The following is a 13,320-nucleotide window of genomic DNA, read 5'->3' on the forward strand; positions in this document are numbered from 1 at the left end:
TTCCCTGGGGCTCCAAAGAGCACTGTATCTTGGAGGGCAGGCCCCTCCAGTGCTCTCACCCAGCGGCTGGGAGGGGTGTCAGGCCAGGGCCACAGGTAGGTCCTTTAATGTTCACTTCTCACCACTCTTGAGACAGCTTTCCTCTCTGACACATGTAGCTGGACTTCTGGGGAGAAACAGAAGCTCCCTTGAGTTTTGTCTTGTTGACTACTGAGCCCAGGCAAGCAGCTTCTCATCCTTTTTGCGTATTACAACAGATGGCAGCTGCTCGGCCTCCCTGAGGATTTTAGGGAAACGTAGGACTTAAGCAGCTGAGTCTGGCTGCACTCAAGAGCTGAGTGGAAATATCTGTCATTTCATAAGAGCTTGGTTTTATAAAGACATACTAGCTAATTTCTTTATTACCTGATTGCTCACCTATGGCCCATTTCTCTTTTAAAACAAATTCACTACCCTGAGTCACAGCTAGTGGCTGGTGGCATGCAATCCACCTACTTTCTGCCTTCATTTTTTTTTTCTGAGTTCTGCATTGTCCCTTACTCTATCAGCTAGGCACTAGACTACATCAGGACAGGTTTCCCTAAAGTCTAGTTGTCTCCAGTGGATTTGATGGCCACCCAGAAAGACTGTAGCTCCAACCAGCCTTGTCACATGGACTCTCCGTGACCTGGGCTTATGCGTTCATTAGTGTTGGCCTTGGTGCATTCTTTGAACATTATCTTTCACTAAAATTAGACTCAGTCTGTCTTCTCTTTCTTAAACCGAGGCCCAGCAGTTCTTACACCCAATCCCAGAAGTCTACACTACAGCCAGCTACGGTTCTGCCTGCTTTGTAACTTACAAAAAAAGTATCACTTGAGGCTGAGCAAGTGGTTCGGGGCTGTTGGCTAGGTTTGCTTTTCACGGTGCAGCATTTTGGAGGGTCTTGAATTTCCTATGAGTCAGAATAGTCATTATCTGCTGCTCAGAATGGTCCAGATTTGACACGTGCTTCTTTAAACCAGTAAAGATCTGATGGGTGTATCAGTCCAAAGGTATTGTGTAGTTACGTTGTGTAGTTTTCAGCCAGCATCATACTGAACATGGGAATATTCCCTCAAGTTTATCTGGAGCTTAGTCTACTAATCCATTTATTAATGGAGCAACTTTCAATGAAAGTGAGGTCCTTTAGTGCTATGAATGTGTTCAAAGTGAGTCAGGGATGTTCGATCCCCTATGGCCTGAGGTCATTTGTGAAAGACACTTAGTCCACCCCTCCCACTGCCAGCCCTCAGCCTGCCGGGCTGGCCACCCCTCCCTCTGCCAGCCCTCAGCCTGCCAGGCTGGCAAAGCGGATTTCTAAAGTCTCTTCTATTTGTTTATTTTTTTAAAAAACCTTGTTGAGTCATTCTAGCAGCAAGAAACTTGTCCACAGTTAAAGTCAAAGCCTATGTGCCTTTGCCAGAGAGTGATGGAATTCTGTCAAATGTTAGTGCTTTACAGAGGTGGGCACCTGAAAAATCTAGACAGGCTGAGGGGAAGCAGGGAAGCGGCAGTGCCTGCTGTGTTCCTTTAACCGGGAAAGCAAAGCTGGGGCAATCCTCACAGTTGCTTTTCTTTTAGGTCACATTGCCCTGGCCTACTAGGTCATGTGATCATCTTGGCTGCAGCAACAGTTGCAATATTCTGGAATGAGATTATCATAATTGGCTTAGACACCTTGTTTCGTTCTTTTCTCCGAGCCTGGCAAAACATTACCCTGAACAAAATCAGAGGGAAACCACAGATAGATGTTAGATTAACCGCTCTCTCAGGAAGAGAGACTAGGGGAATCCTAGAAGCCACAGGCCAGAGCTAGAAGCCGATTTGAATCCTTTGGAGAGCAATTATTAAACAGGAGTTGAGTAAGTATCCTAGACTCTACACTCTAGAGGAGGGGCTGTATTTTCTTGCTAAAGCTGTATTTATAGCAGAGTGCCTGGTATAAAATAGAGGCTTTATAAATATTTACAGAATAATTGAATACCCAAAGGAGCCTGGAGAAAAGTCAATGCTGACAAAAACCAAACAAACAAAAAGAAAAGAAAACAAAAAAACATGGGTCTCTTCATCATTTAAATGATTTCTTCTAATAGAATTTTCTAGAATAATTGTGAGATTTTAGATCAAGCAATGCCATGGATATTGCATGATCAGGCTTTGAAAAGTCAGCTAATACTATTCTTTTGTGGGGGAAAGTGTACATTTGTAGGTGGACCAGTGGCAACTGGAACCAATGTCCTCAGGTTTTTTTTGATCACCAAGGGAAGCCCTTTGAAGAGGGAACGTTAAATAGGCAGTGTCAACATTGGAAAAATATGGAGCTTAGTGTGGGAAAGGCTTGAGCTCTGCTCTCTTCTTTGTTCCCTCGTCTTTGTACCTTAGAACCCCTGCTGTTGTCATACATGTTAGCTATACACGTTACAAATGCACAGTGTATGGTTTTTATTTTTTGTTATAAGTAGTCTGCTATCTTTTCAAGATATGGGTCATTAAAGTCTTGTAAATTCCTTTGTACAGATTCATATTTCAATCGATAGCATTTTACTTGTTGTTTGAAAGTCAGTAACATTTCATATAGCCTGAGTCTTCTAGTAATGAATTCTTCCGATGGCTACTTTTCTCCTTTCCTTCAAGGACACCAGCTGCACACACTCACTCTAAGTTCCCAGATGCTGTGTTCATTATTTACTCAGTGCTGCATTCCACAGAGTTCTGACACAATGCTCAAAAGTAATCTATTTTATATCTTGGCAATATTTAATGTGCTGTTAACTCATCACAAGTGTGTATGTATGTTTATATGTTAAAATCTAAATGATTTTATAATGCCTGTGTTTGATTTGATTTTTTTTGGAGGGGTGGGGGAGACAGGGTCTCTTGCAGTCCTGCTGGCAATAAACTCACCTTATAGTGGAGAGTGGCTTTGAACTTCTGATCCTCTCTCTGCCTCTGCTTCCTAAGTGCTGGAACTGAAGGCCTATTTCACCATACCTATCTGTATGCAGTGCTGTGTACGGACTGCATGACTTCATGCATGCTACCTCAGCAAGCAATCTACCAGCTGTTTCATCTTCTCTCCCAGGCTATATCTGCCCGAGTCTTTCCCCGCATCTCTGCTTTATTTGCTATTAACTCTACTATCTATAACATTCTCAATTTATTGGTTTCTCCATTTTTGCTATGGATCATTCTTTTTCTGTTTTTTTCTTTCCCCTTCTTTTGTATGCCTGCCTAATAATTTCAATTTGACGACACTGGGAATTTCACTTTATGAGGCTCAGGGTTTTGTGTTGTTTTTAAATTTTTGGATCATTTTCTCCTCTCAATTGCCAAGGGTTGGGAGTGTCACTGGGTTTTAAGATTTGTTAAACAGCACCATAATAAATTTTACTGTAGGGCTAATTTTGCTCTGCTACTGAGGTGAGGTCATTTATGTCATTACGTAGGGGGGTTGCAGGCTCTTTGAGGATCAGGCATTTTAATGGTCTTGTATGACCATGGAGAATCTTTTAACTCTGACTTGTAGAAACAAGAATAACCTTCCATCTTGTGCAAGCCACACTGAGTGTTCTTTTTTCTCTTTATATGTTTGTGTGTTCTTCTTCCCTGGGAGTGGAGGCTGATTACTGGAGGCTGGACTGAGGGCTGCAGGTCCCCACGGCTCCTTTTGCCATCCAGCTTTCTCCTCTCTGGTACTTTGCTCTCATAAGTCTCTCACTTCTTGTTCCTCAGTTAATTCTGCCTAAACCTTCCTGAGTTTGTCTTTATTGTACCAAAGCCTGATAACTCTCTGCAGGTGAGAAACAACGTAATCATGGGCTCAGATCACCGGCTTCCCTCCCCTAGGACTGCACATCTGAGGTTCACGGTACCTGATGTTTGAATGTCATTGATTTATATCAGCATGTTTGGTTTTTGTTGTGTTAGGTAAGACAGTAAACTCACTCCCATGGCTCCATCTTGAGAGGCCAGACTGGCTACTAAAACCCACTGTGCTGATAAATACATTGCTTAGGGTGCCACCCATTTCCAAACAGTGTTCATTAGGTAACCTGAACTTGGCACTGCAAACCCACATACAATAACTCTTGTGTAAGAGTCCCTACAACCAAGTTTTATGTAAGACACATTTTCCATCTGTGTCAGTCTTTCTACTTCATTTTAGGGCCCAGTATTCTGTGCACAAAATTTCATGATGTTTTGGAAGAAGAAATTACTCTATGTAGCCAATATACACCCCCCCCTCCAGAACCTTAGAGAAGTGTACTATATTTTCTGCATAGAAGACGACTGGGCATCATTTTAACTTTTCCAGTTAAAATATAGAGTTTGGAAAATATTTGCCGTATAAGACTACCCCTCTTCCAACACACACCCTGCGCAACAGACTCCAGCATGTGTCTGTAGACCATGGACTTTGGCATGGATTTTTTTTGGAGGGTGGCTAAGTGTTAAAAAGTCATCTTATATGCTGGAAAATACAGGGGTGGTGGTGGAGTTTGCTAAGGTATATGTGAGTCTACATAAAGGCAGCATCCTTGACTTCGAGGTCTATTACATTGCTTCCTATTCTCTGGGGCTGTTGCTTTGTGGGATGGATTTATAAAGAGAAGGGAAATTTCAAGTTAAGGAAGTATGTTTTTCTTGTGCCTCAGCTTCAAATATTCATGGGGTGCTTACTGTAAGTGGTATTAAGTGTTAATTAGGATCCCGATGCAAGGCATTGCCACCCTGAGTTTGTAACCCTCTGAAAGTCTAATGCAGATTGGCGAGGACCTGAGGCATGGCGCTGTGGTTCATCTTTGAGATGTCACAGGAGAATGTGATGATTGAGGACAGGAGCATTTAAGGGAGACTTGGAGAACCAGTTTAGGGAGTACAGAGTGCTGCAATCACGACGAAGGTGGAACAGCATGTCTCAGGACCACAGTAGGGACAACTGCTGGGGAAGGGTAAGGACAAAGAGGCCTGATGTGCTGGCCCAGTCATTTGGACTCTAGGGAGCTATGGCTATGTATTATTTTTAAAATTACAAGTATTATCTGTAGGCCCGGGTAGCAATCAATCAAGACAGAGACACTTGTTATATATATATATATATATATATATATATATATATATATATATATATATATATATATATAAAGATATATTTTAAGATATGCTTCTACTGAGTTATTTGTGCACAGATTTATTCTGAACAGAATATTATGCTGACAGCACGCAAAATGGTCAGGAACCAACGGCAGAGCTTGAGGACAAACGCCGTGTCTTAATCATCTCAGTGTTCCCAGATTCTACTTTATTTTTAACATGTGTTGAATAATGAATCCTCTTCATTTTAAATTGCTAATGCTTTCTGATAACCATCGGCCTTGTCAATAGCTTTGGCAAATACTGCAAAAGCGCCTCTTCCTGTCCAGTGTTGCTCTGTTTAAATGGCTCAGGGGAGGTAAGGTTGGACTCGACTTCTTCAAGCCATTTTTAAAAAAGGAATTTTAATGGTAAATTCATATGTAATAATTATATACACATATAGGGACTGACGTTAATGATTTATGAGTACAATGCAAAGCAGCTAAGCAGAGCTAAGTGTAGCACGCCATTATTTCACCTACCAGGGTTTGCGGTGAGAACATCTGGAACGGACATTTCAACACTCTTAGGAAGCCAGACCTCAGTGATTTAGCCCAATCACCGCATACCCTGCGCTGCGCAATACACCTCAAAGGAAAACAGCTGAGTCTTCCTGCCTATGCGGTTTTCTATCTTTCAAGCTTTGTCCATCTTCTTCTCCTTCTTTCTCTCTCTCTCTCTCTCCCCTTCGAGGCTCAGTCACTCAGTCAAAGAAAGTTCACAACGTTGCTTTCTGCAATCCCTGGCTCCTCACTCATTCGAAACACATTCAGCTTGGCCTCACATGTCTCACATAAGGACAAGATCTCACAGGTACCTAAACCCACACAGCCCACACGCACGTCACCACAGAGCCAGGCGCTGGTGGGAGCACTCAGGGGTAGCTCAGATCACACAGAAAGATAACAGACAGACAGACACACAGACCGACTCTCCGATGGACGCACGAAGCACGTAGCATGGGCAGTGTAACCATTAAGTTCACGCCCCATGCTTAGCGCCCACGTCCTAACCTTCATCCAAGCGCATTATGCAAGGCCGGGCGGCCCGCAGCCCAGACTTCACGGTCGCGCGCCGCCTGCGTCATCACGGCGCGCCGCTGCAGCAGGCGCAGAGCCGAAGCGCTAGCAGCTGCGGGCGCCCAGGCGCGAGCTGCCCGGCGGGTGGAGCGGAGCGCGGTGCGGGCTGCGGGACGCCGCTGGGCCGGAGCGCGGGGACAGGTGCGTGGGCGCCCCTCTCCCCGGGCCCGCCCGAAGCTTTGCAAGTGTCCGGGGCGGACTCCCGGGTCCCCCTTGGAGTGGGCCGGGCTCTGGGAGTGACCCGGCAGCGGTGGCAGCACCTGCTGAGCTGCGGTCTCAGCTCTCTGGGGAAATCGAGGCAGCCGTGGGCTGTGGGAGTAGCTGGCTCTGGGGACCTCCCGCTGACAGAAGGCACGCGTGGTAGGGTTGAGCGTGGTGCACCCTACTATGTCCCAGGCATGCTTTGGAGACTCCTGCCCTCCCTGCAGCCCGCGGCAGTCGAGTCGGTTGGTATGCTGCCCATTTCCCAGATGGGAAATGAATGCGTAGCAGTTACCCAACTTGTCCAAATTCACACGGGTGGTGTGCAGCCGAGGCCTTGAACTCCAGAGGGAGCCCATCTGCCTCTGCCTGTGTCTGTCAGATTTTGTATTCTGCCGTGCTCAGCGCACCTGTCTGGAGCCTTTGGGATTTTCTCTTTTTCTTTTTTTAAAATCTCCTCCTCCCTCCTGTTTAAAAAAAAAATGCCCTGACCTCTGGTAAACCTTGCAGGGGGGGAGGAGCAAGGCGTGGACTGCTTTTGGCACAAGCCTCCTTTTCTTCCTATGATCGCCTCATTTCTTTTCTCAGGCAGCAGCGTGCTCCCCCTGTTGTGTGGGCATTCTTGGCCGGAAGTTGGTAGCTGGGGGTCGAATCTTTGGGACACAGAAGAACTTCCCTCCCAGGTGTGATGCCTTCCTCTGGTGTCAGCTGATTGCTTGTGATGAATGGCTGAGGACACATGCTGTTGTTCTGAGGCTGAACAGTCACTGGAGCAAAGCCACGTGGGGACTGTAAAGAGTCCAAGTGTCCCCTTTAGAAAACACTGTTAATAGAAGGTGGTCTTTGACTCTAAGAGAAGGATTTAATGCTAGGTGAGAAATAGCCAAGAGCTAACATGATTAAAGATTATATAACAAAGTCTTTAAAAATTGAAAAAGCATCCTGCACTCATAAATATAACATGTATTACACTAAGTAAGCTTATGCTGGAGCCAGAGAGATGGATCCACAGCTACGAGTGCTGGGTGATCCTTCAGAGGACCAGGATTTGGTTCCCAGCATCCACATCAAGTGGCTCACAACCACAACTCTAGCTCCCGGGGGATCTGATGCCCTGTTTTGGCCTCCTCAGGCACCCATATGTGTATTCACAAAACACTACAGATGTTATGTCCTTATATGTTCAGGAAATACTGGGATAGGAATGTTGGCCTTTGGGGTCAGGGCAGCTTAACAGACGTGTAAACACGCCAGGCCCGTAAGTACTCTGCCGTCAAGCTATAGTTTTCATTTGTGACTCACTACACTAGACATCTGTCCGTTCATTTGATATCCCACTACTGTACAGAATTGTGTAGACACCTCGTTTGCGACCTGAGTGCTTATGTCTTACAGCACATGATTTGGGACTTCCACGTTGCGACATGGATGAGTCTTCAGTGATGCTCGGCACAATAGATGTTTCTTATCTGCCCAGTTCCTCAGAATACAGCCTTGGCCGATGTAAACACACAAGTGAGGACTGGGTAAGTTAAGAGACGCCTTCACAACAGTTCATTTAAATGTTTGCAGTGATAGCAAGGAGAGCTGCTTCCAGCTGTTAGAAGTGGTATTTGTACAATCCAAGCGTGAGACAAAATTTTCAGTGGTATTAACTGGTAAAGAAACATGGACAGAAAGTTTCAAAGCAGTAATTACATGAAAAAGCAAATGATTTGTATGGAGGCATAAATAGAAGCTGATGTTTTGCTTAGTGTGCTTATAAACTTTTTCCTCTCAGTACCTATACACAACTTATATTTAGTAAGCATGAGTTTATAATGGAAATGAACTTTGAAATTATTAAGAATAGGAAACTTGCTTATTAAACTGATTGAAAAGCATGCATTTTCTTGTGTTACTATTTCAACATTACATGGGGTGTTTAAAATACCTCAACACAAATTTATATCAATATTTGGTTATTTTAAAGAATGTCATAACCATGAGATCTAAACAGCGAATCAACCTGAAGTTAAAGAAAAATCTTAGAGCAGTGAACAGGGTCACTGTCACCGTGACTTAAATCCGAGGCTGTCAATGCTCTTGATAACAGAAAGTCGTTAAATGTACGTTGTCAGAACGCGGGCTCCCTGTGTCAGGACTTCAGAGTTTTCCTGTCTGTGGGAATGAATAGTGGGTGCTTTGAAAGGGCGTAACTAAGGTTGGCTGAGCCTAGGGGTTCAGAGTGACTTCTTCCCACTCTCAGAAGTCCCTTTGGCCTCTGCAACTTTGGGTTACTGTTCTCCTGTCTGTGTGAGGCCAGCATTTCCAGCGTGCACATGCATGTATGACAGTGGCTGCCTCTGTGTGCCTGGCTATTGCCAACATAAGGAACTCCGGGTTATTTGGGTTTCCTTACTTTTTGTGGCTGAATAATATTCCACCAGGTAACACATACGCTGTACTTTTCTACTCACCCTCTGGTGAACATCCCAACTTTGTGATTAAACCTGTGAACGCTGCATCAAGCATGTAGCAACTGTTACAAAGCATGACTGTTTATAGGGAATCCACTTTTTCTTATGCACCAACCTTTTTTTCCAAGTGATAATCATGGAGCAAGGTGTCTTACATGAAATCCACTCAAGGCACATGGAATTATGCAGCCAAAGAAAGAAACAGCATCATCTGTTCTTCTTTTTCAAATATCTTACTTAGCTTTAGAGAGCAAGAGGGCCGGAAGAACTCTCTTGCTGTTTAGTCACATTTCTGCCTCCTATCTCTCAGGGCGACTGTGGCTTCAAACCCACTTTCTTCAGGTCCGCCACGCTGAAGTGGAAGGCGAGTCTCCTAAGCCGCAAGAGGCCCTTCGTGGGGAGGTGCTGCTCTTCGTGCACGCCGCAGAGCTGGGTAAGGACTCTCCTGCTCACGCGCTTTTCTGCTGCAGGGTTTCAGCTCTGTGCGTTCTGTTGTTTGGTCTTAGTGGACTTGACTCCTGCAGAACCAAGACCCCTGTTTATAAGTCAAACATTTCAGGTAACGATATGGACTTAATTTTTACTGCTGCCCACTTACTCAATAATACTAGTCTACAGTTAGTGAGGACAGAGATCTTACTCCGAGGTAATGTTTGTAGACTGGACAGAGTGCTTAACACCTGCTGGGGTCTGACGTTTGGCCCCCAGAGTGTCCTTGGGATTGCTATTTTGTTGAGAAATAAGTATGCCACACCTTCCACAGTCCTTGAGAAGAGCCGAATGGGGGAAGGTAACTTGACGGCATTTGGGGGGAAGGGTGACCTGATGGTATTTGTGGGTGAAAGTGATCTGATGGCATTTGGGAATGAAGGGTGACCTAACAGCGTTTGGGGGTGAAGGGTGACTTGACGGCATTTGCAGAGGGTGGTGGTGGTGACCCTCTAATGGCATATGATACAGGGATGAGTCTTCAAACAGATCCTTTCCTGCTGTTCTAGGGTGAGAGTTATGTTTAAAAGGTGTTAGATGTCAAGCTCTTCCTGAGATGGACCAAATAGTTGGGAGTCAGAAGTTGTCACTTACAGAGGTTGCTTATGCTTGTGTGGACGGCCCACTATGCTGGGTGAATTCTCCGGTTATGCTTGTGTGGACGGCTGACTGTGCTGGGCGAATTCTCTGCTTATGCTTGTGTGGACGGCCCACTATGCTGGGTGAGTTCTCTGCTTATGCTTGTGTGGATGGTTGTGCTGGGTGAATTCTCCGGTTATGCTTGTGTGGATGGCTGACTGTGCTGGGCGAATTCTCTGCTTATGCTTGTGTGGACGGCTGACTGTGCTGGGTGAATTCTCTGCTTATGCTTGTGTGGATGGTTGACTGTACTGGGCGAATTCTCTGCTTATGCTTGTGTGGATGGCTGACAGTGCTGGGTGAATTCTCTGCTTATGCTTGTGTGGATGGCTGACAGTGCTGGGTGAATTCTCTGCTTATGCTTGTGTGGATGGCTGACTGTGCTGGGTGAATTCTCTGCTTATGCTTGTGTGGATGGCCCACTGTGCTGGGTGAATTCTCCATTTATGCTGGTGTGGATGGCTGACTGTGCTGGGTGAATTCTCTGCTTATGCTTGTGTGGATGGCTGACTGTGTTGGGCGAATTCTCTGCTTGAGGCTTGCTCCGAAGGAGGTTGAGTTCTGAGCCTGGCATAAAGGGATTAATTAACGTTAGTGAGATTTAGGTAGAGCCTTAGCTGTCTTCTTCATGGTGAGGCCTGCTCACGAACGGCTCGTGAGAGCTGCTCCCTTTAAAAGGTAAGTGCTAGTGCAACGATTTGTTATAACCGGAAGACTGTGAAAACTGCCAGACCAGGAGTGAGGCCAGTTTGGATTTAGAGGACAGTGGAAACAAAGATTTAAATAGAAGGTCATGTGGCTTTTCTTTTTAGACTGACCTCTCACCTAATTCTAATTTTGAATGCAAGACAATACCTTAACTACAGCTCCGTGCCAAACAAGATTGTCCTTGGAGCTAGCTCTGTGTTTATTATAAGCCTGAGCCGCACAGGGGTGTGGAGCAGGCGCTGGTGGCTGGGGTTGGATGGATACATTGTAACAGGCTGTTGCTTTTTGTGTAGAGGTGATAGAGATGGAACTACATTCATCTGGAATTGTTTCCGTGGACGTTTAAAATAATCTGTTAGAAAATGTTTTTGTAGTTCTTGATATTTGCCTCCATTCTTTGAAACCCTAGTTTTGTATAAAGAGATTAAGTAACTTGTTGACACTTTTTTTGCACTCATTTTTGAACTTTTACTATCTTGCTCACGTTGATACAGGGGTAGCCTGTCTTTTTAAGATTAACTGTAAAGAGTGACTGGTAGCCCTGTGTTTCACCACTAGGTGGTCAGTCGTTCTAGGGAATGGAAAGGTCTGAGATTTGGAAGCCTCAGTTTTCTTACCCATGCAGTAGTAATAGTAGTTCTGCGTGCCCTGTGGGCGGAAAGGCTTAATTCACCAGTAGCTGTGGCATTGAAGATGGTGCTTTGTACTTGGGGAACATGGAAATCTGTGACTTCCTGTTCCTGTGACTGAAGCTGAGGTGGGTCCCTGCTCTGGAGGGAGGGAGAGGTCAAGTGGGAAGGGAAGAGACACATTACTTTTGGCTTTAGGGTTTCCAAGTTAGATGTGAGTTCGTGACTACCTTTGAAGCATAAAATGCCCTATTAAGTAAAACATGCGTTTTCTTCATTCTGTATTTTTTATTGTCACTTTCAATTTTTATTTTTCCCACTAAATTATGCTTTATAATAATCAAAGAAATAGAAACCTCTATCATTTTCTTTTCCGTTTTTCTGGTCTTTATTCATATAAAGTATTCTTGTTTCTTTGCTTTACATTTGAAAGCTTTAAAAATTAAAAAAAAATTTTTTTTTGTTATGCTTGGATTTTAAGTGTCTTGTAGTGTCATTAGTGGGATTCTTGGCCATCAGTCCAGCTGTGAGTTCATGTGTTCATGTATTTTGTTTTTATAGGAAAGGTTTTTCAACCCCAGTATTCCATCTCTGGGTTTGCGGAACGTTATTTATATCAATGAAACTCACACAAGGTAAAAGAAAAATTTCTTATTCTTCTAATAAGTCATAGAAATAACATTCTGTAGTGCTAGTGAATATTCTTGAAGATGTACCTGTGGTTTCCAGAGTGACTAGAATGTGATTTTTTGATACAAGCAACTTGATGTAACTATTAGAAACAGAACAGCCACCACCAGAGGCCTGCCGCGGCTAACTGCTGCTCTACTGTCTGGTCTCCCTGTGTAGTGCAGACGCCCCATGTAGAGTTCTCTAAACCATGCAGATAAAGGATTTCTTTGACAGGAGATGTAGGTTTCAGTGTCTCATATGTTCTGACTGCTTCATACATCAAAAAAAAAAAATTATAAATGTGACTGATGAGGTGGCTTAGCTCAGTGGTCCTCAACCTGTGGGTCACATATCAGATCTCCTGCCTATCATATGTTTACATTATGAATTCATAACAGTAGCAAAGTTACAGGTATGAAGTGGCAATGAAATAACTTCATGGTTGGGGTCGCCACAGCACGAGGGACTGTATTAAAGGGTTGCAGCATTAGGAAGGCCGAAAACCACTGGCTTAGGTAGATGATCTTATAAGTTTTGTTTCTGGAACCCATGATGGAAGGAGAGCGCCAGCTCCTGAAAGTCACCCCCTGACTGCCATGTGTGTTCCATGTGTGCAGCGACGCACAAACACGGGACTTTAGAAGTAAATGGCTAAAATCTACCCACTCTGTAAGTACTGAGACATCTTCTCTACTGGGTGAACGCCCCTTTTTATTCGTATGCATCCACTGTGCAGAACGGTGGGTCTCATCACATTTTCATGCTGTATGTCACCGCACTGTGCTCAGATTCGCCTCTCCCTCCTGTTGTCCCCTCCTTGCAATAAATGTTCTTTGATTTATTTGCCCAAGATAACTAAAAAAAAAAAAAAAAAATTGAGTTCTGACTTCCAAATTCCAAGTATACCGGGATTTGATAAGTGCCAGAGAGAAAGAGATCTTTGTTTTACATAATCAAAGTTAAGGGTTAAGGAAGAGTTAGAAGGCTGTATCTGTGAAGGAAGAGAAACAGCAGCCCCCCCTCCCCCCAAAAAAAGACACAGGCCTTACAGTTCTAAGAGCAGATGGTACGAGGTGTTCTTTGTCCTGAGAGTGAGTGAGAAATGCTTGAAATTCTCTGAAAGGTGACCTAGGAATCCAGTTCTTGGATTTTGTCCTTGATGCTACTGCTTCCAAATTAGGCGAAGATGGTGTGTGTGAGAGGGCTGAGAGCTGCTGTCTGTGTTCAAGTTTGCTTTTGTGACCAAGCCAGAGTCCAAGGCCAAGTCTGTCTGTCTGTCTGTCTTTC

General features: G+C 44.5%; 1 protein-coding gene across 7 annotated transcripts in view; it reads left to right on the forward strand.

Annotated features, from left to right (window-relative positions):
- The window catches only part of GPAM (glycerol-3-phosphate acyltransferase, mitochondrial), a 63,780-nt gene that overhangs the window by 20,190 nt on the left and 30,270 nt on the right, over window positions 1–13,320 (forward strand). For 2 of the 7 annotated variants that reach the window (XM_084757687.1, XM_084757693.1), the window contains exons 1-4: window positions 6,240–6,377; window positions 7,833–7,963; window positions 9,207–9,329; window positions 11,923–11,996. In XM_084757687.1, the coding sequence (XP_084613813.1) occupies window positions 7,862–7,963; window positions 9,207–9,329; window positions 11,923–11,996 (299 nt within the window). In that variant the 5' untranslated portion in view covers window positions 6,240–6,377; window positions 7,833–7,861. Of the gene's footprint in view, window positions 1–1,721; window positions 1,884–6,239; window positions 6,378–7,025; window positions 7,121–7,159; window positions 7,310–7,832; window positions 7,964–9,206; window positions 9,330–11,922; window positions 11,997–13,320 lie in introns of those variants that run through there. The other 5 variants (XM_084757690.1, XM_084757689.1, XM_084757691.1 and 2 more) reach the window with 5 other exon arrangements.

Source organism: Acomys minous (genome assembly GCF_964271855.1).
Source record: "Acomys minous genome assembly, chromosome: 2".
In the NCBI taxonomy this organism is placed as follows: Eukaryota; Metazoa; Chordata; class Mammalia; order Rodentia; family Muridae; genus Acomys; species Acomys minous.